This window comes from Neomonachus schauinslandi, chromosome 4 (genome assembly GCF_002201575.2).
Source record: "Neomonachus schauinslandi chromosome 4, ASM220157v2, whole genome shotgun sequence".
Lineage (NCBI taxonomy): Eukaryota > Metazoa > Chordata > Mammalia > Carnivora > Phocidae > Neomonachus > Neomonachus schauinslandi.
The window spans coordinates 180220827-180244869 of record NC_058406.1 but is presented as its reverse complement, the minus strand read 5'-3'; the positions used below and the strand labels follow the sequence as shown (position 1 = coordinate 180244869).

The following is a 24043-nucleotide window of genomic DNA, read 5'->3' as shown; positions in this document are numbered from 1 at the left end:
GTTTGGGGACTGCAGTGGTTTTCGCTCTCGGCCGAGGGCCCGTGTGAGGAGCCCCTGCTACCCCTTGACCCTCCTTGTGCTCAGAAGTTTTCTGAAACCTTGTCTTCTTCCTTCTGTGGTTTGGCCACTGCTGTGTTTTATGGCCTGTTTGCTACTTTCGAGGAGCTTCCCTTTGGCCTGCTTTCAGCCCGGCATCCCTGGTTGTGCCATCCCCAGGAGGGAAGCAGTGGGATTTCAGCACCCTCGCCCCTGGCACTCCGGCCTCGGAAGGCAAAAATGTAACCGTCTCTTCAGCTTTTCTTCTTTGCCTGTGTAACAAACACTTTATTAGTCTTTGTAAATCCTAGGGAGATTGTTTTTTTTTTCTTGTTGGTAGCGTTTGCTTTTTATGGTTAATTTTCTGATTTTTTCCCTATCACTTTATGCTATATCCTTTGACTCTGAAAATGATCACGGAGATAATAATAGTCAACATTTACAAGACGCTTGTGGTGGGGGGCCCGCTTCCAGCCTCCAGCCTCAGGCCAACCGGATGCATCCCTCTGTGACCAGGCTCCTTGGGAGGGTGACAGGCTGCACAAAAGTGGAAGCTTCTCTAGGAGGGAAGGAGGGAAGTGGGGTGACACCCAGCAGGAGGTGCTTCTGAGGATTACAGTGACAAATGTGAATGCACAAACTGATTAAGTACAACAATCAGTGAGGCCTGATGTGTTTTATTTCTCAAAGCAGATTCGGTCTCTCTCTCTCTCTCTCTCTCAGCACCTCATTTAAACCCTGTCAGGTAGGCAGGGAAAGTTTGTTTTCCCATTTCACAGATGTGGAATCAAAAGCAAGGGGTTTTGATGAATTAGGTTGGGGTGTCCCAGCTGTTAGTGGTGTGCGCAGCACCCGGACCCCAGACTCCCAGCTCCTGGTTCATTCACACCTTTCAACGCCATGCTTCTACCTGTGCATGATGTAAAATGCTATGGTGTCATCATGAAGATCTCTGCACTGCAAAGTTGTCCACATTCTGATAGCCTGGCTTCCATCAAGCATGGTCTAAACTTTCTTGCACCAGCTGGCAAGAAAGTAACAATTGTATAATCTTTTCCTGAATTTTAAATCTAAATTCATTTAGATACCAGTTAGACTGGTGGTTTGTCTTCTTCCTTATGTCATCTTTATCTCTACATCAACTTGGTTGTTAAGGTTACGAAGTCATGACGTGTGGTCATAGGTTTCACCCTGCTAGTCATCCAGAACCTTCTTCCGGGCCATTACCCTTTTCCATCCTCCCCAGAGAGTGGTGGGCCCAACACAAGGGCCAGGCTCACATCTTGATCCCTGTGCTTTTCAGTGTCACTGCATGCCCAAATGCCGTACTTGGTTCCCCAGATGACAGCGCCATCTTGCCTGGTGAGGGCCTTCCTGCTCACCGTGAATGGAAGCCAGCAGAGCACCCTTCCCTGCCTCCAAAAAGCCATCCCGTGCTTTGCAGTTGGTTACCGGTGTCACAACCTTGGACATCTCCTCATCACCAGCTTCTCGTCTGTTGCAAAACCTTCCTCTTGGTGGCGCCTGGGTGGCTCAGTTGTTAAGCGTCTGCCTTCGGCTCAGGTCATGATCCCCGGGTCCTGGGATCGAGCCCCGCATCGGGCTCCCTGGTCCACGGGAAGCCTGCTTCTCCCTCTCCCACTCCCCCTGCTTGTGTTCTCTCTCTTGCTGTGTATCTCTCTCTGTCAAATAAATAAAATCTTTAAAAAAAAAAAAAAAAAACCTTCCTCTTGATGCTGATGGGAAGTTGGATTAGCCTTGCTTGCATGCAGTTAGAGGCCCAGAGCCCAGTTTCACGAGTGAGATAGGACTGCCTGTCCTCTTCTGTTTGCAGTCTTTCTGTTTGAAGAACCAGAACAGTAAATCCTCCAATTGTGAAAAGTAAATCTGAGAACTTTGAGTTTCAGCCTCAATAAATTCAATTGCACTTTCTCTTTCAACTCAAATTAATGATCTTCATTGTATCTTAGAGAAAAATTCTTGAAACATCATTGAAACATGACCCAAAACCCAGCTGCTGCCCCTTGCCTTCTCTCCTTGACCTGGCCTTTGTGCTTAACACATTACTGGGATTCTTCTTAGTATGGCCACTGTTGCCTACTCCCTAACAGCCCAGTCCCACAGACCCTTGTTAGGCCTCACCCTAGTGGATTTCTTAGTGCATTCGACTCTGCCATCCCTCCCTCCAGGAAGGACGTTATTCCCTAGATGCTGTGACCCCACCCACCCCTGATTCCTCCTGTCAGTCTTTCTTGTCCTTTTTCACGAGCTCATCCTCTTGCCTGTTCCCCATATTCCAGGGTGTGTTCTCATGCTGCTTCTCTCTTTACACATCCTCTCCTGATGGGTGTTCCACCTTAGGGCCTCGGTTAGCTGCCTGTGCTCAGATCTCTATCTATAGCTCAGAACTTTCCTGAGTTAGGACTCATTCTCCATTCTCTTTCTGGAAGCACCCTTCTGGATGTCCAGAGTTCTCCACTCACACTGTCCCCTCTCTCCTTATCCACAGCTGGAGCAATGCCTTCCTCCTGTGTCGTCCTCATTGGAGACTTGGGGGTCATTCTGGGGGCTCCCCACCTTCATCTGCCCACACTGCCCCTCAGTCACTGGGTCTGGCTGGTTTTACCTCCCCCATCTCTCTTAAAGCCTCTCCTTTTTCTACTTTTTTGTTCTACTCTCTCATTATAGGCCCTATAAAAATATCTGTATTATTTATCCATAATACACGTATATGTCTATATAAAGATAGATAATCTATAATCCATAGGTCTGTATTATAGATGTATTTGCATCTCTTGTCTTCACCCCTGCAACAACTAGACAGTTGGTTCCTGCCTCCAGTCTGTTCCTTTCAAATCGACCGTCCATTAACTTCCAGAGTGGTAATTCTAAGTGTTGAAGACCCCGGGGGAGACAAACGTCTCCTGAAGCCACCTTTCTGGCACGTCCCACTGTGATCTGGTGGCTGTCTACTGTGTCTTCTGCACCCCCAGTGGTCCCTGCCCAGGAACTGTCCACCCTTCTCCCAGCCCGCCGTGGCGCCTCTCATTTTTAGAAGCTGGTGGTTAGAACTGGGCTGCCTTATGTTTGGGAAATCCAAGAATACCACACCGTGCCTCTCCTGATGGAGCTCCCAGGGCAGATAGTTGTTCAGGAAATACTGGCAAATGGGAGATCAGATCATCTCTTTATTGCTGGGGCCCAAAATCCAGTGCAGACCACTGGTCAGGCTGGGAGACTGTGATACTTCCTGTGACTTCCTTAACCATTCTGCACCACAGTTTCCTCCTCTGTAAGACTAGGATCTGTCCTACGGTGGGGTAATCATACCTACCGTAGTAGGTGCTTGGGAGACTCATAGGAATTAGTCCACACAAAACACTGAGAACGACCTGGCCTGTGGCCACTTTCAGTGTATGTTAGCTAAAACAGTCGTAAGTATTATGTTTGATTGCATTTCTTAATAACCCCAGTGTAACGCTGAATAGCAGGCATGCCCTATGGGTGATTCGCTCTATTTTTTGGCCACAGTAAAAACCTAGATGTTTTGTTCCACGCGAACTCCACTGTTGTAGGTGCTTGTAGCTTCCTCCTAACTTTTGGGCAGATTCTGGCCTGAAAGCTCTCAATAAATAAGTTCACTTTGAAGATCTGGTATCATTCGCTATTTACCAGTATCTGACTTAGACACCAAGTTCTCTGATTTAGTTTGCCCGGATAGCATCGCACTCTGCAGTTGACATCTGCATCCCCAAACTCGTGTGAATTCAGAAAATCCCAAATCTCTCCCTCTCCCTCTCCGTCGTCACTGTGTGCCCAGGGTGGGAGAGTTGCTGACTCAGGTGAGCAGTAAGTACACGCTTCACGAATGAAATCTCAAGACTTGCAGTATTAATAGTGCTGTCAGACTTGACATCTGACCAGCGGCATAGAGATGTTATCTGCGCTCTCTTCCACCTCTGTCCCCAGGCCTGTGACAGCCCCAGCAGAATTCCCTGCTGACATGTGGCAACACCTCCTCACAGGTCCTTGTTTTGTCTGAAGGGCCCAGATGCGGCTCAGTGACCACAGTTACGAGGAGAAGACCCCGAGCAGAAGTTCAGTGGTGATTGATTTCACCGAGAGGTTGCAGTGGGCCTGAGGCCGTGGAAGGGCCCTGAGGGAAAGAGGCAGGGCGGTGCGTCTCTCTGACCCTCAGTGCTGGCGAGCATCTGCGGGGCTGCTGACCTCCCCGCATCCACCAAAGGCCATGATCACACGCTCTCAGAGGCTACAGAGTGTCCTCGTGGAGCGAAGATTGGCCAGTCTTTGAAAGCGTCTCCCCCAGCTTTAAGAATTGAGGATTCGGGTAGAAGTTGGTGGTCGGTCTGTCACAGCTGGGCTCACCTGTATACTTTGTGTCTGTCTGCTCACGTTTTGGCCGTTTTTCTCCTCATTAACGATTCTACTGAGGAGCAAGTCCTGGGAATACAAGAGTTGAAACTCTCACAAAGCAGTTGATGTGCGTGGCCCCAAGAAGGGTGAAATTGTCTCCGGAGCCTGGAGTTCGGTCTGTAGGACCCGTTCTCGCTGTGGCTGCCCCTTCCTGCCTGTTAGGCCCACTGACCACTCAGCGCTAGTATGAGAGTGTTTTCGATTGTTCTTTTTGATTTCTGTGTAAATGCCAGTGTTCCAAAGATAATTTCATAATATTTGCCTATTTAGGAGATGAAAGCACTTGAAAATGTTTTAGCTTCTATTTTAACTTTGCAAATAATCACATGCTGGCATTTTGGACGTCTTGTTCTCTGCTCAGTAGATAGATGAGAGAGCCTGGTTAATTTTTGCCTTTGTTCCAGGTCCCTTTTGTTTAATCAGTCCTTGTGGGCTGAGCCACAGGGCCAAGTGCAGCACGTGCCGTGTGGTGCAGAGCATCCCGTGACCAGAGAGTCGCCTTGTGGACGGTGGAGTCCCTAGGGAACGTTTCAGGCTTTCTCCCTGCTTTGACTTCCTTGTGTCCTTCTCTCTGAGAACGGCCCTCCTGGGAGTGACGGAATTTCCTTAATAGGCCAGGATGGCGCCTTTCTGTGTGCTGGGGTGGAGCAGGGTGAATTCTGAGGAGGCTTCTGAGGAAGCCTGGACAAGACTTAATAATTAGTTGAATAGTAAAAGGAAAAGTATAAGATGATGATCAGGTTTCTGCTTTCGGGTGATGAGCTGATTTTGCAGAAAGTGAGTCTGAAATTGTGTATGTTTATTTGGAGGGGCCTACAGAGCATCCCTGTAGAAATACCTGGAAGACGGTTGAAAATTCCTATTTGTGGTTTGGGAGAGATCACAACTGGATATATATCAAGCTGTCAAAATGATCAGCAGGAGAACAAACAGGCCCAAGGACAGAACCTTGGAGAAAGCCAGCATTTCTCATTGTCCCACCCAAATCCCCCGCCACGGACTGCTCCTTCTCTCCCATCCCCGTGGGCCAGCAAGCTGCTTGTGCTCCCAAACGGGCCCCGAATGCACACTTGGGATTCATGTAGCACTCTGCTGGACGGTCGGAAAGCACGTGGTTCAGAGGGATACTGATACTGTCTTGATTGGGAGTCAGGGTGTGGGACACGACCGTGATCCAGATGTCTGTCCATCACTCATCCGATGGCCAGGCCTCACTGGGTTCCCCAAGGGGCCTGAGCAGCCACCCCTTTCCTCCCCACCACTCATTCTGAGCCCCCCAAAGCAATGCAAGGTCGCAGCAGGGCTGCATGACCCATGGCATCCTTATCTTGAAAGTGTTTGCCCTGCCCAGGTAAGGGGTTGGAAATAGATTGACCAGGTGGATTTCCCTAATGGTGGACAGCTATGGGTGGATACTTATGTATATGCATGTGCTTGCAGGTAAATGCTGTGGAGGAAATGATTTAGTTAAAGAAGCAATTACATTGGGGAATTAATTGTGAGGGGAGCTACTTTGAAAGACATTCACTTGAACAACAGCAAAAAGGAAAATGATCGATTACTGTATTGCTTTTTTTGTTATTTTTTTTTGAACAAGAACTGGAGCAGACAAAATAAGACAAGAAATGAAAGCATCCAAATTGAGCAGAGACCCTGCCTGCTCTGGGGTCACCTTGCATGGTCCCTGCAGAGGCAGGACTCAGCATCCTGAGGTTGCGTGTCTCCCCCCTCCTCCCCCCCCCGCCCCGGAGTGTTTCCCCAGGGGGCAGCCTGCTCATCACAGGCTTTGGGATGTCAGACTCCCTGGGGTGGGAGACTAGTGGAGGAAGACATTGGGGCGAGTTACACCTCTTCTTCCCTGGAAGCTCGATCTCCTCTGGGCTCCCCTTCCCTAACCCGTCCTCCTTGTCCCTGCAGCCTTTCCGCTGTGCCCACTGCCACTACTCCTGTAACATATCCGGCTCTCTGAAGCGGCACTACAACCGGAAGCACCCCAATGAGGAGTACGCCAATGTGGGCACCGGGGAGCTGGCGGCCGACGCGCTCATCCAGCAAGGTAGGCAGTGTGCCCCCCCCGGGTGGAGCTGGGCATCTTACAGCTCAGTCCGATCCCTGGGCATTTTGTTCGTTCTCCATTGTTGTCATTGTGCTCCACCTCCCCCACCCCATTGCTGTGGATCAGCATTCCTTATTGCCTCACCGGAAATCTGAAATGAAGGAAAGTCATCATTTACCCACAGTTTTTACTACCCTCCCCACAACATTCAGTATTGCCTTCTGTTCTTTGTCTTTGTGGACCTTTTTCAGAAATGAAAGTTCCTGGCTAACGTGAACATTTTGTTTTCTTTTGACACGTGGTCTCCCTCATTATAACTCCCAAAGGCTTTTTGGGATCTAGCATGCAGTGTGAGGACCTCATTTATTTAGCCATGCTCCTGTTGGACATTGTAGGGTTTCCAGATTTTTCCTTTATTGCAGTTATAAATAATGCTATGGTAAACGTATTTGTAGGTGAGCTTCTTTTGATGATCCAAAAATATTTATTGAGTGCTCAGATTACTTATTCATCCTGAAAAGGATAAACCATTTAGAACATTTAAACGAAAGAGAATGGATGAGGGGTGTCTGGGTGGATGGCTCAGTTAGTTGGGTGTCTGACTCTTGATTTCAGGTCATGATCTCGGGGTCCTGAGATGGAGCTTTGCATCGGGCTCCGCACTGAGGGTGAAGCCTGCTTAAGATTCTCTCTCTGCCCCTTCCCCGCTTCTCGCTCTCTCAAAAAAAAAAGAAAGAAAGAAAAGAGAATGGATGAAAACCGCTATTTTTGAAAAGTATGAGAGATTTTTTTTTTGCTGCCTGTTTCAGTAAATGATCACATATTCCCATTTGAGAAGGTTTAGCTCATGTGCTGTTGCCAGACAGATAAGTGCTGTTGTATTTATATCCGTGCTTCACTAATTCAACTAAGAAAATGATAGCCACATACAGTACAGCCATTTTTACTACTTCCTCAGTCCTGTGACTCTTGGAAACCACGGGCCGTTTTAGAAATCTGCCCCTGGTAAACGTGGGTGTGGGATGCTAACTCTGCAGCAGCTTTGGGCACTCTGAGTTTCCGGTGCAGAGCGAGGGCCCACTCGTTGGAATCGCCATGAAATGCATCTCAATATAAAACAAATGAATTGACTGAATCCTTCAGCACTTTCCCTGGCAGGGCTGATGTATGGAAATAGATAACAGCATGAAAACTCAGGATAATTTTAGAGCCATTCATCTGGGGTAATGGGGCGTGTGTGCCTTGTATTTTAAGGACTGTTTGCTGGAGCTGGAGCCCGGGCTGGTGTCATGGGGGAGCCCTCGCTCACCTCCCTGCCCTCCTCCCTTAGCTGTGCTTTCAGGCAAGTTACCCAGGCTCCCCAGCTCAGGGCCTTCACCTAAAAACGGAGCTGATAGCGGCCACCTCTCGTGATGGCGGACAGGGTCAAAGGAGAGAAAATCTGAGTGGCACTCAGTACATTTTCATTCTTTTTTTTTTTTCCTCCTGAAAACATCTAAGATCTCTAGAGCCATTGCATCATTTTTGATGACCCCCATCCAGGAATCACAGAGGAGAGAACGAATTGCCTTAGAGTCACCGTAGATTGCTGGAGAAGCAGGCTAGACATTCCTTTTAACATTCCTTCACACTGTCGGGGTGGGTTGGCAGGAGACAGATCCTTACTGTGGCTGCTGGGACAGGCGTGGGGCTCTGAGTGATGAACTTATCACTGCTCTCTGCTTCCAGACTTCTGTCATTGCCTTGCAGTGCTGAACTGCTGCCTGCCCTACGCTTTCAGTTAGCTTCCTCAGACGGTCATCGGGTGGCATTCCCTGACAGGGTATGGGTTTTAATTTTCATCTTTGCAGGGGTGTTTCTGGTCTTCTTTCATGTGTGTGTGTGTGTGTGTGTGTGTGTGTGTGTGGTTTCTGGTCTTCTTTCGTGTGTGTGTGTGTGTGTGTGTGTGTTTCCAGTGCCCCCTTCAGGAGACATTGAGGCATTGAGGAAGGAAACAACTACATGTCTCTTAGCTTGTAAGAGATGTTGTGCCATTGAGTTGTGGCGGGAGGCTAGTCTCTGGAATCAGGCAGCTGGTTGAGCATGAACGCAGCTTAGACATCTCAAGAGCACGAAGCTCACGCTGTTCCCCTGTCTGGGAGAAGGAAGGAGAATGGAGGGGCAAAGTGGGATGGATGCAGTTACTGTGTTTGGAATGCTAGGTCCTTGGAAACCACTGGAATTCTTCCTTTTCTTTTGATGAGTTTCAAGTTATTTCTGCCCCCGCTCAGTTCTGTGTTTCTCTTCTACTCATCAGGAAATATCTTCATGGGACTTTATAATTTCTTGTTTTGATAAAGAGGAATGTGTTAGAATGACATAATTCACAAACCGTGAACAAACTGTAGTTTTTCTCCAAATGATGGGGACTCCTTGTCCATCAGTCGTATTAAGTGGTGGCACGCTGGGCCACAAGGCAAAGCCATCGGTTGTGGACAAAGGTTCTCCTATCCACAATGCTCAGGGATTTGGGAAGGATGTCAGTGTATAGTGCTGTGCAGGAGGTAGGGAGGGGGCCTAAAGGCCGAGATGTTTCTGTTCCTCGTAGGTTTCTGGGGGAAGGTAGCATGGTGCTCTCCATGGAGTCCGGGTTATTTTCAGCGGGCCTCAGAAGCCCTCTGGAATGGCGGCTGCTCAGGCATCCACCAGCGGCGTTCTGTAAATGTTTACCTCCCAGGGGCAGAGAGACAGGAACCTGACTCACAGCATTTGCCCATTTCTGGGGTGGAGGGATCTCTCCTGTGGCCCATTTTAAGCTACCAGTGTGATGTCACTAACTGGGAAGAGGTGTGCACAGCCGGCTTGTGAGCTGGTTGAAGCCAGCTCCAGCCCACTTCTGGTCCTCAGGGCACAGGGCTGACAATGCCAGCAATGTGTCCACCGGGCCCCTCAGGAGGCACCAATTCTCTGAGAACTCTGGTGCTTTCTGGTAATTAGACTTGTCCCAAATGCTAGGTACGTGTTTTGTTCCCTGCTTCTATTTGATGGACTTCTGATCATTCAAAGGCAGGTCAGACAATCTCTTGCTCATTTTCTTAGCCCATCACTTGTTCATTAATATGGATTGGAGGCATTTTCCCACACAAACACACATTTTCATGTTGTATTGCTGCAGTGGGCCTGCCCATTTTTCCTCTTGAAATATGCCTGATTAAGTTCGCTCAAGAGCTCGTTCACTAGATCACAGGTTGAGAGGCATAAGATGCTTTGGCACTAAGCTTCACAAATTATTAGCTCACTCCTGGAGCTCACAGCAGGATAGAGCTGGGACTTAGCAGGCTGCTCGTTTTCCAGTGACCTCAAAGTGGTCCTTCAAGTCACTCCAGATTGTTGACATGAGTGCAGGGAGGGGGGTCAGATGGACTTGGAACCGGGATGTCTGATCACTGTGGCCCTGGGATGACTTAACTTCTCTGAACATTGACGTTCCACATCTTCGAAGAGGAGGGGCTCATACCTGCCCAGCAGTAGCTACAGGGATTAGATATTATTCTCTAAGGTCCCAGACTGTGCCCGACACGTAGCACTTAATAAATGGCTCAAATTTACAGTCCTGTTCATTCCCACGTTCTTTCTTCACCACGTTTCTCTTGGGCTCTAGTTGCTCAGCACTGCGCTGGACACTGGGGTATGGGGGCATTTATCGCCGGTGTGGCCTGGGCTGCGGACGAGGGCTGGGAAGCTCCTCCAAGGCTCCATCTTCTGACTGTAACCCAGCAGGTGCGCTGCTCACAGGAGGAGAATTCGAGGCTTCTCCTTGGTGCTGACCCTTCTCCCAGCCCCCGCTGTTACAGGGTCATTGAGGCAGGGGTAGTGGTTGGGACGGGAAGCAGTGAGAGGAGTAGGCTCAGGGAGAAGGCTTCATTTGCAGCATCTGCTAAAATCTTTGCATTATTTTGGGGGTACCTGGGTGGCTCAGTTGGTTAGGCATCTGCTTTCGGCTCAGGTCATGATCCTGGGTCCTGGGATGGAGCCCCGCATTGGGCTCTGCACTCAGCGGGGAGCCTGCTTCTCCCTCTCCCACTCCCCCTGCTTGTGTTCTTTCGCCCTCTCCCTCAAATAAATAAATTAACAAAAATATGTTTGCGTTACTTTGAACTACCATATGAGAAGAATGTAATTGTGTGTACGTATGCATCTTCGATGTATATCCGTATCTTAGCTTTTCACACCAAATTCGGGGAAAATAGCATAGGAGGAAATCCAGAAACTATCAGCTAACACAAAAGTCAGTTGTCTGATTCTGGGACATTTGGATTTTAAAAATTGTTTTTATTAAGGCCCAGATTCCATATATTACGTGCAAGGTGCTTCCAGTGCTGTGATGTCATCATGTGTGTTATTGGTTCTTATATGTTAATTTCGCTCTCACAGAGGCCCTGTGAGGTTGACATCATCATTCCTGTTTTTTTTTTATATAAGATTTATTTATTTATTTTAGAGAGAGAGTCTGCAAATGGGGGGAGGGTCAGAGGGCGACGGGGAGAGAGAGTCCCAAGCAGACTCCCCACTGAGAGAGAACCCCAGTGTGAGGGTTGATCTCAGGACCCTGAGATCCTGACGTGAGATGAAATCAAAAGTCAGATGCTTTGCCGACTGCACCACCCAGGCACCCCTCATTGTTCCTGTTTTAAAGTGAGGAAACACAGAGTCGAGGGGGGAAATGATCAGCCCAGGCAACAGAGTGAGCAGGTGGCCGAGCCACACCCAGCTCTGGATTCAGAGTCTAGATTCTTACTGCTGCTGGGCCGATGCCCCCTGAAGTTTGTCTCAAGTGTGCACTTGTTAAGGAGGAGGAAGAGGGGGAAGTGGCATGGTCCTGTTCTGGGACAGTGATCGTTTCGCATTGGCTAATGGTCACATGATGCTGGGTTGAAAGGTCAGACACTTGGGGTGCTGTTGACTTTTTCTTATTTCTTTGTCTCCAGGTCTAGTTGCTGGTCTGACCCAAGGCTAACTCTGGGACCTGTCTCTCTTTCAGTGCTTCCCTGTGGTTTTCCAGAGGATCTCAGATGCCAAGATTTTGGGGAGCGTGTAAAGGGACCAGGAGGAATGGCAGAGACTTGTTTAAACTCTTGTTTCCCTAGTGGTCCTCACTGGGGTTTGGGATACCAGCCTGGCTAATAATAAAATGCACTTCGTTTTTCCTCTGCTGTTTTCCCTTACACTGTTTTTCTTGAATGTCTTCTGGGAAGCAGGGCTGGGGTTTGAGAGAGATTCAGATACTGTCTGACAGTATGCCATGTGACCAGGGCCCTCCACCTAGTGCTTGCACAGGATTAAGATTACAGTCCTGTTTCTGAGCTGGGGCTCTGGCTGGGTCCCAGGACAGGCACTGAATTAAGAGACAACAAGAAGTGAGAATGTTCACAAAGTCTGATTCCACATTTTACTTCTTAATATTGTATAATCAAATTGCTCTGTATCCACTTTCCTTTGATAATTGAGCTCCTTTGGTCCGGTTGCTGTTGAGTGCCTGTATTAGTCTCTTATTGCAGCTATAACAAATGACCAGAGACTTGGCGGTGGTTTAAACCACACAGATTCATTGTCTTACAGTTCTGAAGGTCAGATGTCCAAGATAGGTCTCACAGGCTGAACTCAGGTTTGCTAACAAATCTGTATTCCTTCTGGAGTCTCCAGGGGACAGGCAGTGTGTTCTCCTGCTTTGTCCAGCTTCCAGAGGCTGCCCTTGCCTGGAGCCCCTTCTTTCCCCCATCCTCATGGCCAGCAGGGGCTGTGAGTCTTCCTCCTGTTGCTTCTCTGTGACCCGTCTTCTGCCTCCTCTTTGTAAGGACCCTTGTGATACATTAGTCCTGCCTGGACAATCCAGAATAATCTCCCCATCTCAAGGTCCTTGACGAATCACAACTTCCATGTCTCTTCTTGCCATGCGAGGTAACACTCCCCTGTTGCAGGGATCAGGATCTAAATATCTTTCTTTTGTTTTTCTTTTTCTATGTTTATTTACTTTCCATCATAATAAAAACCCCACATACTGTCTTTGTTGTTTATCTATGCACATTCCATTTCACATGGTCAGCTCCTGGGGGCCAGGACCCCCACCTGTTTCATGTGGGGTCACATTGTCAATAGAGCCCAGGCCAATTTACTGACAGGTCCCCACTGCCTTTTTTTTTTTTCCAGCATTATTGGGGTGTCATTCACAAAGCTGTAAGATATTTAGGATTCTCATCCTCTAGTCAGCTAATAAAATCCTTTCACTGTTGTTGAGAATGTTTTAAGTTCTGCTCTCTTCGCGAACTTCAGTTATCAGCGATTATCACCGTGTTTCACATTAGACCCTCAGACCTTATTTATCTTACAACCGCAAGTGTACAAGTGTATACTCTTTACCAATCTCTCCCTACTTCCCCTGTCCCCCAGCTCCTGGCAGCCACTTTTCTGCTCTGTTTCTATGAGTTCAACTTTTTTTTTTTTAATTTCCCATATAAGTGATACAATGCAGTATTTGTCTTCTCTGTCTGACTTACTTCCCTTAGCATAATGTTCTCTAGGTCCGTCCATGTTGTCGAAAATGTCAGATTTCTTTCCTTTTCATGGCTTACTAATATTCCTGTGTGTGTGTGTGTGTGTGTGTGTGTGTACACACCCCGACTGCTTTATCCATTCATCTATTGGTGGATACTGAGGTTGTTTCCATATCTTGGCTATTGTGAATCACATTGCAGTGAATGTGGGAGTACAGGTATCGCTTTGAAATTCTATTTTCATTTACTTCCAGTATAAACCCGGCAGTGGAAGGGCTGTATCATATGATGGTAGTATTTTTAATTTTTTGAGGAACCTTCATACTGTTTGCCACAGTGGCTGCATCAATTTACGTTGTCACCAACAGTGCACGAGGGGCCCCTTTTCTCCCTGATGTGAATATCTTTGGGCGTCCATTATTCTGCCTACTGGAGTGCCTTTTTTTTGTTTTTTTTAAGATTTTATTTGTTTATTTCAGAGAGAGAGCACAAGCAGGGGGAGTAACAGAGAGAGAGAGGGAGAAGCAGGCTCCTTGCTGAGCAGGGACCCTGAAGCGGGGCTCTGAGATCATGATCCAGGCCAAGGCAGACACTGAACCAACTGAGCCATCCAGGTGCCCCTGGAGTGCCTTTTTTCTGAAGATAAGAGCTTTAACATTTCCCCCTAGAGAAAACAAAGCTCTTAGAGTTTTAGGAAGTGGCCTCTGGGTCACATGAGCAAGTGCCAAATTCTGGCATCTGACTGCCCAACCCAATGCTCTGTGCTGCTCCAGGAGTCATGTTATTGGAACTAAAGTTGGATTTTCAATAAGGTCACCCACCACAAAGGAGCAAAGATACTTTAATGCCTAAAACTCTTCCAGAACACTGCATTCCAAAAAGAGCAAAAGATGCCATGATCGATTTTTCAAATTGCGCCTGGAGTTCTGTGCTTTTGCTGCTTCGTCATGCCTTCTGAGGAAACTGTGATTTTTAGAGGTTTGCGGTTTTTATGGTGTGTACTTTATATCAGCGCCACAAGTAAATGCACCAAGTCCTCCATGACCTTTATTGTGCACTGCCTAAGAGTGTAATGAATTGAACTAGAAATTAATTTCTCTCAGCTTTGATGTCAATTAAGTGGCATAGTTCTGCATTTAGTCTAGATTACGTATTTCAACGTGGTGTTCTTTAATTAAAGGCCATGTGGCAGAGGTTGAAGTTTTAATTAATATGGGGCATTATATTAATTTTAATTTAAACATAATGTAAGGATGTTTTTCTCCTTAAATTAGTTTCCATTAAGGAGTCCTGCAGAAGGAGTCTTTAATGTCATTTAGGTTGCTTTTGTTCACTGCCTCTTGTTAAGTCTTTGTAGGGGGAGCTATGTCAGTTGAACCAAATGAAAAGGCAGAGGTTCTCACACCTTGGGGAGTTTTAAAAGATGACCATAGGAAAATACATCATTTTAGATGATTAATAAGTGATAACAAAGGAAGCTCAAAACTACTTTTAATTACCATCTAGGCAGGAAAAAACAAGCCCATTTGGTTTGGCCTAAAAAAAGAGTGTAGAGTGTGCAAGTTTCAGAAACTAAGCATCTGTTGGAGCTGCCTCCTCTGTGGAATGTTCTGGAAGTTTATGATTTGGTATTGCCAGTCTTTCTGCTGATTCCATCCCCTGTCTCTGTCGGACCCGCTATGCTGTGCTGTGCCCTCCCAGCATAGTGAGCGGTAAAGCCGTGAGCTGACGGTACGAGGGGGTGCACTGTTGGCCGTCTGGGTCGGCTTCCTTTTGTGCTCATGACTGTTTGGGGAGTCACTCAGCTCCTTGGGTGATAGACAGGAAACCCCAATTACAGAGCTGTGCACCCTCAGATCCCACCGACACGGAACTGATTGAGGAGATCACTCACATCCTACTTGCATCTGGGAGAGGCTTACATTGTGTTATGCATCCCCATGAAATGTGCCTGGTGATTGTGTAATTTGTCAGGACAACCTCATCATCAGGGCGGAATTCCTCTACTCCCTCCAAGGTCACGCAGGGGTGACAGTAAGGTCACACAGCCACAGCAAAGAGCTGGGATTTTATTCTGGGTCTGATGGAAAGCCATTGGAGGGTTTTACACCTGTGAGAGATGTGATTCCGCTTGTGTTTTTATTTTATTTACTTACTCATTTATTTGCGAGATGGGGGAGGGGCAGAGGGAGAGGGAATCTCAAGCAGACTCCTGCCAAGCACAGAGCCTGACGTGGGACTCAGTGCCACGACCCTGAGTTCATGACCTGAGCCGAAATCAAGAGTTGGAGGCTCAACTGAGCCACCCAGACGCCCCTAGTTGTGTTTTTAGAAGCCCTGTCCGTGTGCAGGGTGGAGAGCAGACCAGCAGTGGCTGTAGGGAGACCGGTTGTGCCCCCCACGTGCTCCCACCCAGCTCAGGGTGGCGGCTTCATGGGGGCAGCCGACTCTGGCCTGCTAATCATCTGTGTGGATATGGAGGCCTGCTGCCCGGACACCTTCCCCAGCGGTTAGAGGTTGCTTCTGAATTCACAGCCTGTTAAAGTGGGTTTTTCCCAGTCACTAATTTAGTTGCTGCTCCTGATAGAATTTTAGAAAAATGATCTTTTGTGTGATTCTTAGGTTTTTTTCTATTTTTTTTTTTTCCCTAGAGTTTTACATGCTCTTAAATCCAAACACTTCACAGAACATGTATAAAATGTAATCAGCTCAATAAATAGTGACGTTTCAGGATGTGACCAACTTTTTAATTGGTTCTTTACTGGGAAATCCAAATGGGAATTTATACAAATGGCTCAGCTTTTGATGTGAAGGAGACTGAGAATCTGGCTCTTGGTCTTAGTATTTGGGGACAAAGATGATTGAGAAAAGCAGCCTTATCCTTCGGTTATTTGCTTTTTTTCAAACGAAAAAAAGTGAAAGAATCCTTTAGGCCACGTATTCACATGGCCACGGGAATTCTGTCACTCTGGCACCTAAAATATTATATATATTAGACTCTCTGCAAACGCTCGTTCAAAAATGAAAAGAAAAACGTTAAGCTTTAAAATTTCTGTCCTGAAAAACACCTCTTCTGTCACTGTTCTGCTCTCTTGCGAAGGGAGGCTGGGACTAGAGGTAGGCGCTGCAGACAGAACCGTGCGTTCCCTGGCCTTGAGGTGTTTGGACGGGAGGCGGCCCTGTGGCACTTCCCCGTGCTGTGAACGCTCCTTTTTCCTCTGTGCCTTCAGGTGGTTTGAAGTGTCCTGTGTGCAGCTTCGTCTACGGCACCAAATGGGAGTTCAACAGACACCTGAAGAACAAGCATGGCCTGAAGTTGGTGGAAAACGAAGGAGATTCCAAGTGGGAGGTAACTTTCTAAAGCACGGTATTGATCTTGACATTTCCAGATACAAATGACATACCGAGCAGGCCCGGGTCCTGGGCACAATCAGCGGCTCCTCAGAGGACTGGGTTTTCTGGTCAGGAAACTAGGAAATCTTTTCAAAGCCTGTCTTCTGTTGGAGGGTGAGACCAGGGCTGTGCCTGCAAATTCTTACCCTGAGTTGCATTGAGAATGTCTGTATTGGTCTCTCACTGGTATTTGCATTTCTGTGATTCACCAATCCAGAGTATCAGCTCTTGCCCCTGAGGGAAGGATGCAAGGCAAGGAGTCTTCACCGGAAGAACTGGGAAGGGCTCCATCTTCTGATTCTAGGCCCCACTGTCCTGGTGCTAAACATGTGTCGCACCTGCCATCTCTGTTTTACCCTCGGGTGTTAGAACCAGTCCCCTGGCTGGAAACACATTTGTGTGATCAAAGCCAGTAGCTGTCTCTTTCCAAGCACCAAGTGTCACCTCCACGGACTAATTGCAGTTTATGTAAGGTGGGGTTTCCCAGACTCAGCAGTGATCTTTGACATGATAACCTGTTGTAGGGACTATTCTGTGCATTTTAGGATGTTTAGTAACATCACTGACCTCCACCCCACCACCCCCTCCGCTCCCCACCCCCCCGATACCGTGGCATCCCCAGTTGTGACATTGCCGATGTCTCCGGGAGCCCAAATCACCCCCAGATGAGAACCACTTATCCAAGCATTTTCTGGAGCATCAGCATACGGTGATTAAGAGTAAGGGCTTTGAAAACAATCCAAGAACACATGAAAAAAATAATACAGGGCGCCTGAGTGTCTGTCGGTTAAGTGACTGCCTCCAGCTCAGGTCATGATCCTGGAGTCCCGGGATCGAGTCTCCCGCATCGGGCTCCCTGCTTGGCAGGGAGTCTGCTTCTCCCTCTGACCCTCCCCCTCTCAAGCTCTCTCTCTCTCTCTCATTCTCTTTCCCTCTCAAATAAATAAGTAAAATTCTTTAAAATAAAAACAATAATAAAAAAAGAATAATACATCACGAGAGTGTGAGGATGATTCCAGAATGTGAGGAAAGGATGGTTCAGTAGGAGGGAGTATTTTAATATAATCCATCATCATAATAGAACTAGGGAGAAAAATGAAATGATTATCTTCACACATTCAGAAAAGGCACTTGACAAACTTAAGCGTCTGCCGATTAAAAACAGGGTACAACTGGGTGAATATATCCTTAATATATTCTTAACATGGAAAAATACATCCATGCAGTTTTCTAGCTAGCATCTTACTTGGTGAGGGAACACTGGAGGGTGTCTTCTTGAATCAGGAACAAGATGAGTCTGCCCCAGGAGCTCTGCTCTTGAACATCAGTTGGGAGGTATCAGCCAATGTGTCCGACAAGGCAGAGTAAATAGTGACATTAAGAATTGGAAGGCAAGGGAAGGCAGTCGGTTAAGCGACTACCTTCAGCTCAGATCATGATTGCGGGGTCCTGGGATCGAGCCCCGTGTGAGGCTCTCTGCTCAGCAGGGGAGTCTGCTTTTCCCCCTTCCCCTGCTCATGCTCTCTCTCTTTCAAAGTAAAAGAAAAAAGAATTGGAAGGGAAGAGGGCAACTGGGTGGCTCAGTCAGTTAAGCATCTGCCTTCAGCTCAGGTCGTGGCCTGGATCCCTGGGATCGAGTACCATGTCAGGCTCCCTGCTCAGTGCGGAGCCTGCTTCTCCCTCTCCCTCTGCTTCTCCACCTGCTTGTGCACGTGCTCTCTCTCTCTCTCTCTCCCCCTGTCCAATAAATAAATAAAATCTTAAAAAAAAAAGGCATTGGAAGGTAAGAAATAAGGTCTCTATCTGAAGATGGCAGAATTCTATTTTTGGAAAATCCAAAAGAAGGAATGAAAAACTACTAGCATGATAAGCATCAGGTTGAAACATAAACATAAAATAATGAATAGCTAGCTTGTATATGTAGAGAGAGGCAAGAGCGAAAAGATCAGAGATTTAAATGTAAAAACAGTGACATTTTAGGAATACCAGAAGAAAAACCCGAGTGAATGAATTCATGTCTAAATTCAGAGTGTGGAGAGCTTGCCTAACTATGACTCAGAATCCAGATTCATCAAGGAGAAAGATTGAGAACAACTGACTACATTTTAAAAAGTCTTATGGAAAAGAACTCATAAAAAAGCTCAAGAGACAAATGACAACAAAATACTTGTGGTCATTTAGTAGAAAACAGATGAGTACCTTGACGTTACAGAAGTCTCGTAAAAATAATGATCAACAGCCCTGTAGGAAAATGGGCAAGAGATAAGAAAGGTTCACAGAAAAAGAAATGCAGGTGACTTTGAATATCTGAAAACATGATAGCACATGTTGATGGAAACAGAGAGAGAATTTCTTACCTATTAGAATCCAGAATTGGACATCCTCTCTGTTGGAGAGGCTGAGGGGAAAATGCACTCGCATGCATTGCGGGTGGGAATGCAAAATGTTACTGTCTCTGTGAACGGGAATTTAGCAACATCTAGTAAAATTACTTGTGCACTTTTTTATCCATTAACTAAACAATCCCACCACTAGAAAAGTACCCTAAAGTAATGCTGACAAAATGAGAAAAGGTGTCTGCCCCACGCTATTTATCACAGCCCTATTATGTATTATAGGTTTAGATAGAGGAATAGGTTCCTTGCGTGCTAAGTCCAGATGTGTGCCTATACACAGTCCATGTACATTTGTTTCTTAGCCTTTTGTGCTGAGAGCCCAGAAGCAGTGACACTCAGTGGCCGTGAGGACACCTCCCCAGATCTCGGTTTCTAATAGGAGTCTCCAATAAAAGCAACCAGGGTCCTTTGAAAAGTGAATTCCAGAGCTGTGGCAGAAAATATGTAAGATGATCCTAGAGTATTTTGTGGTCCTAGAAAGTAACAACATGCTTCTCCCCCCACCCCACCTCCCGAAAGATGGAGGCATGTCAAAAGGATACAAGAGACAACCCAAAAAGTTCCCAATGGCCAGAGCCAGAACAATTTAAATAACTAAACAATGATCAGGGCGCCTGGGTGGCTCAGTTGGGTAAGCATCTGGCTTGGGCTCAAGTCATGATCTCAGAGTCCCGGTTCGAGCCTTAAGTAGGGCTCCCTGTTCAGCAGGGAGTCTGATTCTCCTCCCTCTGCCCCGCCTGTGTGCTCTTTCTCTCTCAAATAAATAAATAAAATCTTTAAAAAATAAAAATAAACAATGATAGTGTTGTACTACAACTCAAAGAATAAAATATCAGTGAGTCCATACTAATATGAACAAATGGTGGGGAAGGAACAGTTCTTGTGCACAGAAGAATTCTGAGGGATATACTTGGGAGGAATGAGGGAAATAGAGAATTCGCATTAGAACACCATAGTAATCATCGCTGCAGGCAAGTCCATCAATGGGTGCTGAAATTAGAATATAAGGAGAAACAGAACATTTACATAGCCTCAAAATCTCTCCCCCCAGATAGTCACTAGATCACAGAGGGAAACAGTAACTATTCAGTAGAGGCATCTGGCAGACCCATGCTAACCGTGCGACCAGAGGTTAGCATCCCCAGTAAGTCACAGTAACATCGTGTGCCACCTGACGTGATGAGAAGGGCATGCTCCTTCCCCGCCGTGGTATTCTTCAAAAAAGCCTCAACCTCCGTCTACTCATGAGAAACCGTCAGACGTATCCAAATGATGTGTCGATGTGTGTGATCAGATACCTGACCGGGATTCCTCAAGAGTGTCATGCTCACAAAAGACCAGGAAAGCCTGAGGAGCTGTCCCTGGTTGGAGGACACCATGGAAACTTGGTGACTGAGCCCTGGGTCCCGGAACAGAAAAAGGACACCAGGGAGTAAGCTGTTAAATCCGGGTAAAGTCTGTTGTTAATAGTATGGTTCCAGTGTTAATTCTGGGCTTTGATAATTGTACCACGGTTGCGTCACATGTTACCGTGAGGGGAAGTTGGGTGAAGGGTATATAGGAACTCCTGGTTTTATCTTTGCAACTCTTCTGTAAATCGAAAAATATTTCAAAATAAAATAGTCATAAAAACCGGGGGGGGTGCATTTTATATGGAGAGGTAGGGCCACACCAAAATGGAGGGGATAAAGAGATAAGCCAGATTTCTCTTAGCACATCCAGTTGTACAGATGTGACTCTGAAACCATGGATATATATCGTATAATACTAAAAAAAAAATCGAAGTTTAAAAAAATGCAAGCCCTAAAAATTGAGAGGAAAGTGAAATAAATGATTCTAACTGTATATCAAAATGATGGCTTAGCTACACAGAGGGACTATTTCCACAGACTTTAAGGTAGGAGTTTGCTCCTCCTAGTGGGGTATAAGCTAAGGGCAAATAGAACTGCAAAGACACGTACTGTTTTCAGTTACTCTGTTGTTGGCGGTGGGGAGGGGGGCTGATAGCGTAACTCTGAGCCTGTTGCTAGTGTTTAGTAAGCACAGTGAAACATATCAAGAATATTTCAGTCCATGGGTTTATACTGACATTGGGGAGAAAACTCAGTCACCTTTGTAGGATATTAGGGCATCAACTCTGTTTTGGTAAATAAAGGCCCAGAGTCAAATAGTTATTTTAATCTTTTCTAAACTAACTATACCTCAATATAACCAAATGTTTGGTGAGGAGAAGCTTCTATTTATAGATGTTTTCCAGCTAACAAATGAAGATCGACAGTATCACCATTTTGCAAGCCCCTAATGGTGTCACGGATCCAGCAGTGGCCATCCCTTACCTACTGACATCACAGAAATAATGAAGACACCCAGACGTCATATGTCTCCTGTTAGAAGTACACCATATAACTCATGAAACATTCTTGCCAAAAAGGGAATCGGTATCTGATTAAGCTTCTACATCTACCAACTTGCAGGAAACACAGTGGCCAGAAAACACAGTGGACATTCAATGATTCCACAGTGGTGCCATCAGCAAAGTTCAGACTATTGGAAACTCTGCAGACAAACAGCCCACTTTCCCCAACAGAACTATAATTCGGGGTTGGGGGGTCGGAGTCAGAGCGGAGGGAGAACCTATAAATAAAGGTCTTATGAGACATGTCCGTCCATTCTAATACATGGATTCAGTGACTTAAATTTGATTTGAAGGGTCAGTTATGGGAAATAAGATACTGGAGCACAAGGACATGGCCTGGCATGTGGTCACGTTAAGGACTTACTGTTCGGTGTTTGATGTCACAGTGGTGGTGTGCTTGTGTTTTGAAAGGGTTTTATCTTTCGGAGATACCTTCTAAAATATTTATAGATAAAATGCTATGACTTCTGCATTTGCTTCAAAATATTCCAAGGGCAGGGCGTGGAGTGTGTGTGGGGACAGAGGGGAACTAAGACTGGTTGTGAATTGATAATTATTGAAGTTGGGTGATGTGTACACTGAGGGTTCATCCCCCTGTGGTTGTGTGTGTTGGGAATTTTCTATAAGAAAATATAGGAAGTATGTGCATTGGAATTTGACAGACTTTGAATCCTGGTGCTATCCCGTATAAATGGTTTGACTAGAAACCATTATTTAACCTCTGTGTTCTCCATCCTCTGATCCATACAGTGAGGCTAATAATACCCAAGAGACATGGTACCAAATTGTTGAGGTCCATAGCTAGTTCCTGGGAGGCCCCCAGGACCCCCAGTATTTGGCAGCAGCTATGATTATTGGTGGTGGTGCTGTCATCAACATCACATCCTCGTCTAAGGGAAAACATAGAGTCCTCATGTTTCAAGTTCATACTGCAAGGTTTTGCTCTCTATTAACAAACAGGCATTGGAATGCCAATTCTTGACCTAATACCCCACGTCTCTCTGTCAGTTGGTGCTTTTCTAAGCGTGTGTGGTAGCGCCCCTCTGCTCTGAAGGCCTTGCTTCCTGCAGATCCCAACACGTTAAGGAGGAGAGCTTTGAACCCAGTGAAAATAGTTCACACAAAGCCATGTACTCGTCTCCAGAAATGAGAGACTAGAGCAGCCGAGAAGCTGGGCTCAGGTGGTCGGTTACCTGTGGGAGGACAAGCTGCCTGTCCACCAGTTTGGGCTGTCGTTTGGCTCCCCAGAATGCCTTGCAAAGCCCATCCTTCCCACATGTGATCATTACACAGAGCTCCCCCAGCGAGGAAGAAGCTGTTTTTCACGGGCTAAGACATTCCTTGGGCCCAGTCAGTGTTGGGCAATTTGTGGCTTAATGGTACTTAAAAGGAAGTAGGGTTTTTTGTTGTTGTTGTTGTTCATTTATGCATTCATCACATTTTTCTTGGGTGTCTACTATGTGTCAGGCTGGGAATCTTGAAAGGCACTTGGCCCCTTGGCTGTAAGAGAAGAATTACCTGGCATTCTGAACTGTGTCCATTACCAATAAGTACTTAGAGAGCGTAACTTTGGCACCTGTAAATTTTGTGTCAAGTCCTCCTTCCTATTCTTTGTTGGTGGATGTTCCTGTTTCCTGCCTTATGGTTCCCCCGCCCTCCCCGTCCCTTCCAGAAAGAGGCCATTATTCATGCCGATTTCTTGTGACATGCTGAGTTCTGGCCCACCTCTTCTCTCCTGAGGTTTGCGGCACCCGTGAATGTCGCTTCAGCCCCTCCTACCCTCCCAACACCTGATTTTGCAGATGTGTTTCCCGTGGTCCGTTGTTTATCGTCTCCTTCGTATAAAAATAAGAATGGTTGGAATAGCCAATGGCAGACTGAGCTCTTACTCGGTGCCAGGACTTGTGCTGCAAACTTGACCCGGGTGACAGAGTTGCCCGCCCCGCTTCCTTCCACCTGCAGCTCTGCCGTGCCCTCTCTCTGGGGGCCTGACGGCACAAGGCCCCAGAGCCGGGAAGATCAGGATGGCTCAGGCAGCAGTGGGAGGAGACAGCGGCCATCAGAAGAGCACACACAAGAATCTCTGCGCGTGTCTAATCTCTAATTGTGAACATCACACTCTGGTCCCCAAGGCAAGAATGTGTGGCAGGAAGCTTTCTACCAGAGCTGCTTTAAAAATGTCTCGGTATTTGCAAAGAGAAGTTTCCATTTTGGAAAGTGTTTTTTTTGTTGTTTGTTTTTGTTTTTGTTTAATTTTTTAAATTTTATTATGTTATGTTAGTCACCATACAGTACATCATTAGTTTTTGATGTAGTGTTCCATGATTTGTTGTTTGCATATAACACTAAGTGCTCCATGCAGAATGTGCCCTCCTTAATACCCATCACCAGGCTAACCAATCCCCCCTCCCGCCTCCCCTCTAAAACCCTGTTTATTTCTCAGAGTCCATAGGCTCTCATGGTTCATCTCTCCCTCCGATTCCCCCCCCTTCATTTTTCCCTTCCTTCTCCTAATGTCCTCCATGCTATTCCTTATGTTCCACAAATGAGTGAAACCATATGATAATTGACTTTCTCTGCTTGACTTATTTCACTTAGCATAATCTCCTCTAGTCCCATCCATGTTGATGCAAAAGTTGGGTATTCATCCTTTCTGATGGCTGAGTAATACTCCATTGTCTATAGGGACCACATCTTCTTTATCCATTCATCTGTTGAAGGGCATCTCGGCTCTTTCCACAGTTTGGCTATTGCGGACATTGCTGCTCTGAACATTGGGGTG

General features: G+C 46.6%; 1 protein-coding gene across 1 annotated transcript in view; it reads left to right on the top strand.

Moving 5' to 3' along the window:
- Window positions 1–24043, top strand: part of ZFAT (zinc finger and AT-hook domain containing) — a 197194-nt gene that overhangs the window by 146266 nt on the left and 26885 nt on the right. Inside the window, exons 12-13 of the mRNA XM_021688474.1 lie at window positions 6388–6526; window positions 16287–16405. Of these exons, the coding sequence (XP_021544149.1) occupies window positions 6388–6526; window positions 16287–16405 (258 nt within the window). The remainder of the gene's footprint in view (window positions 1–6387; window positions 6527–16286; window positions 16406–24043) is intronic.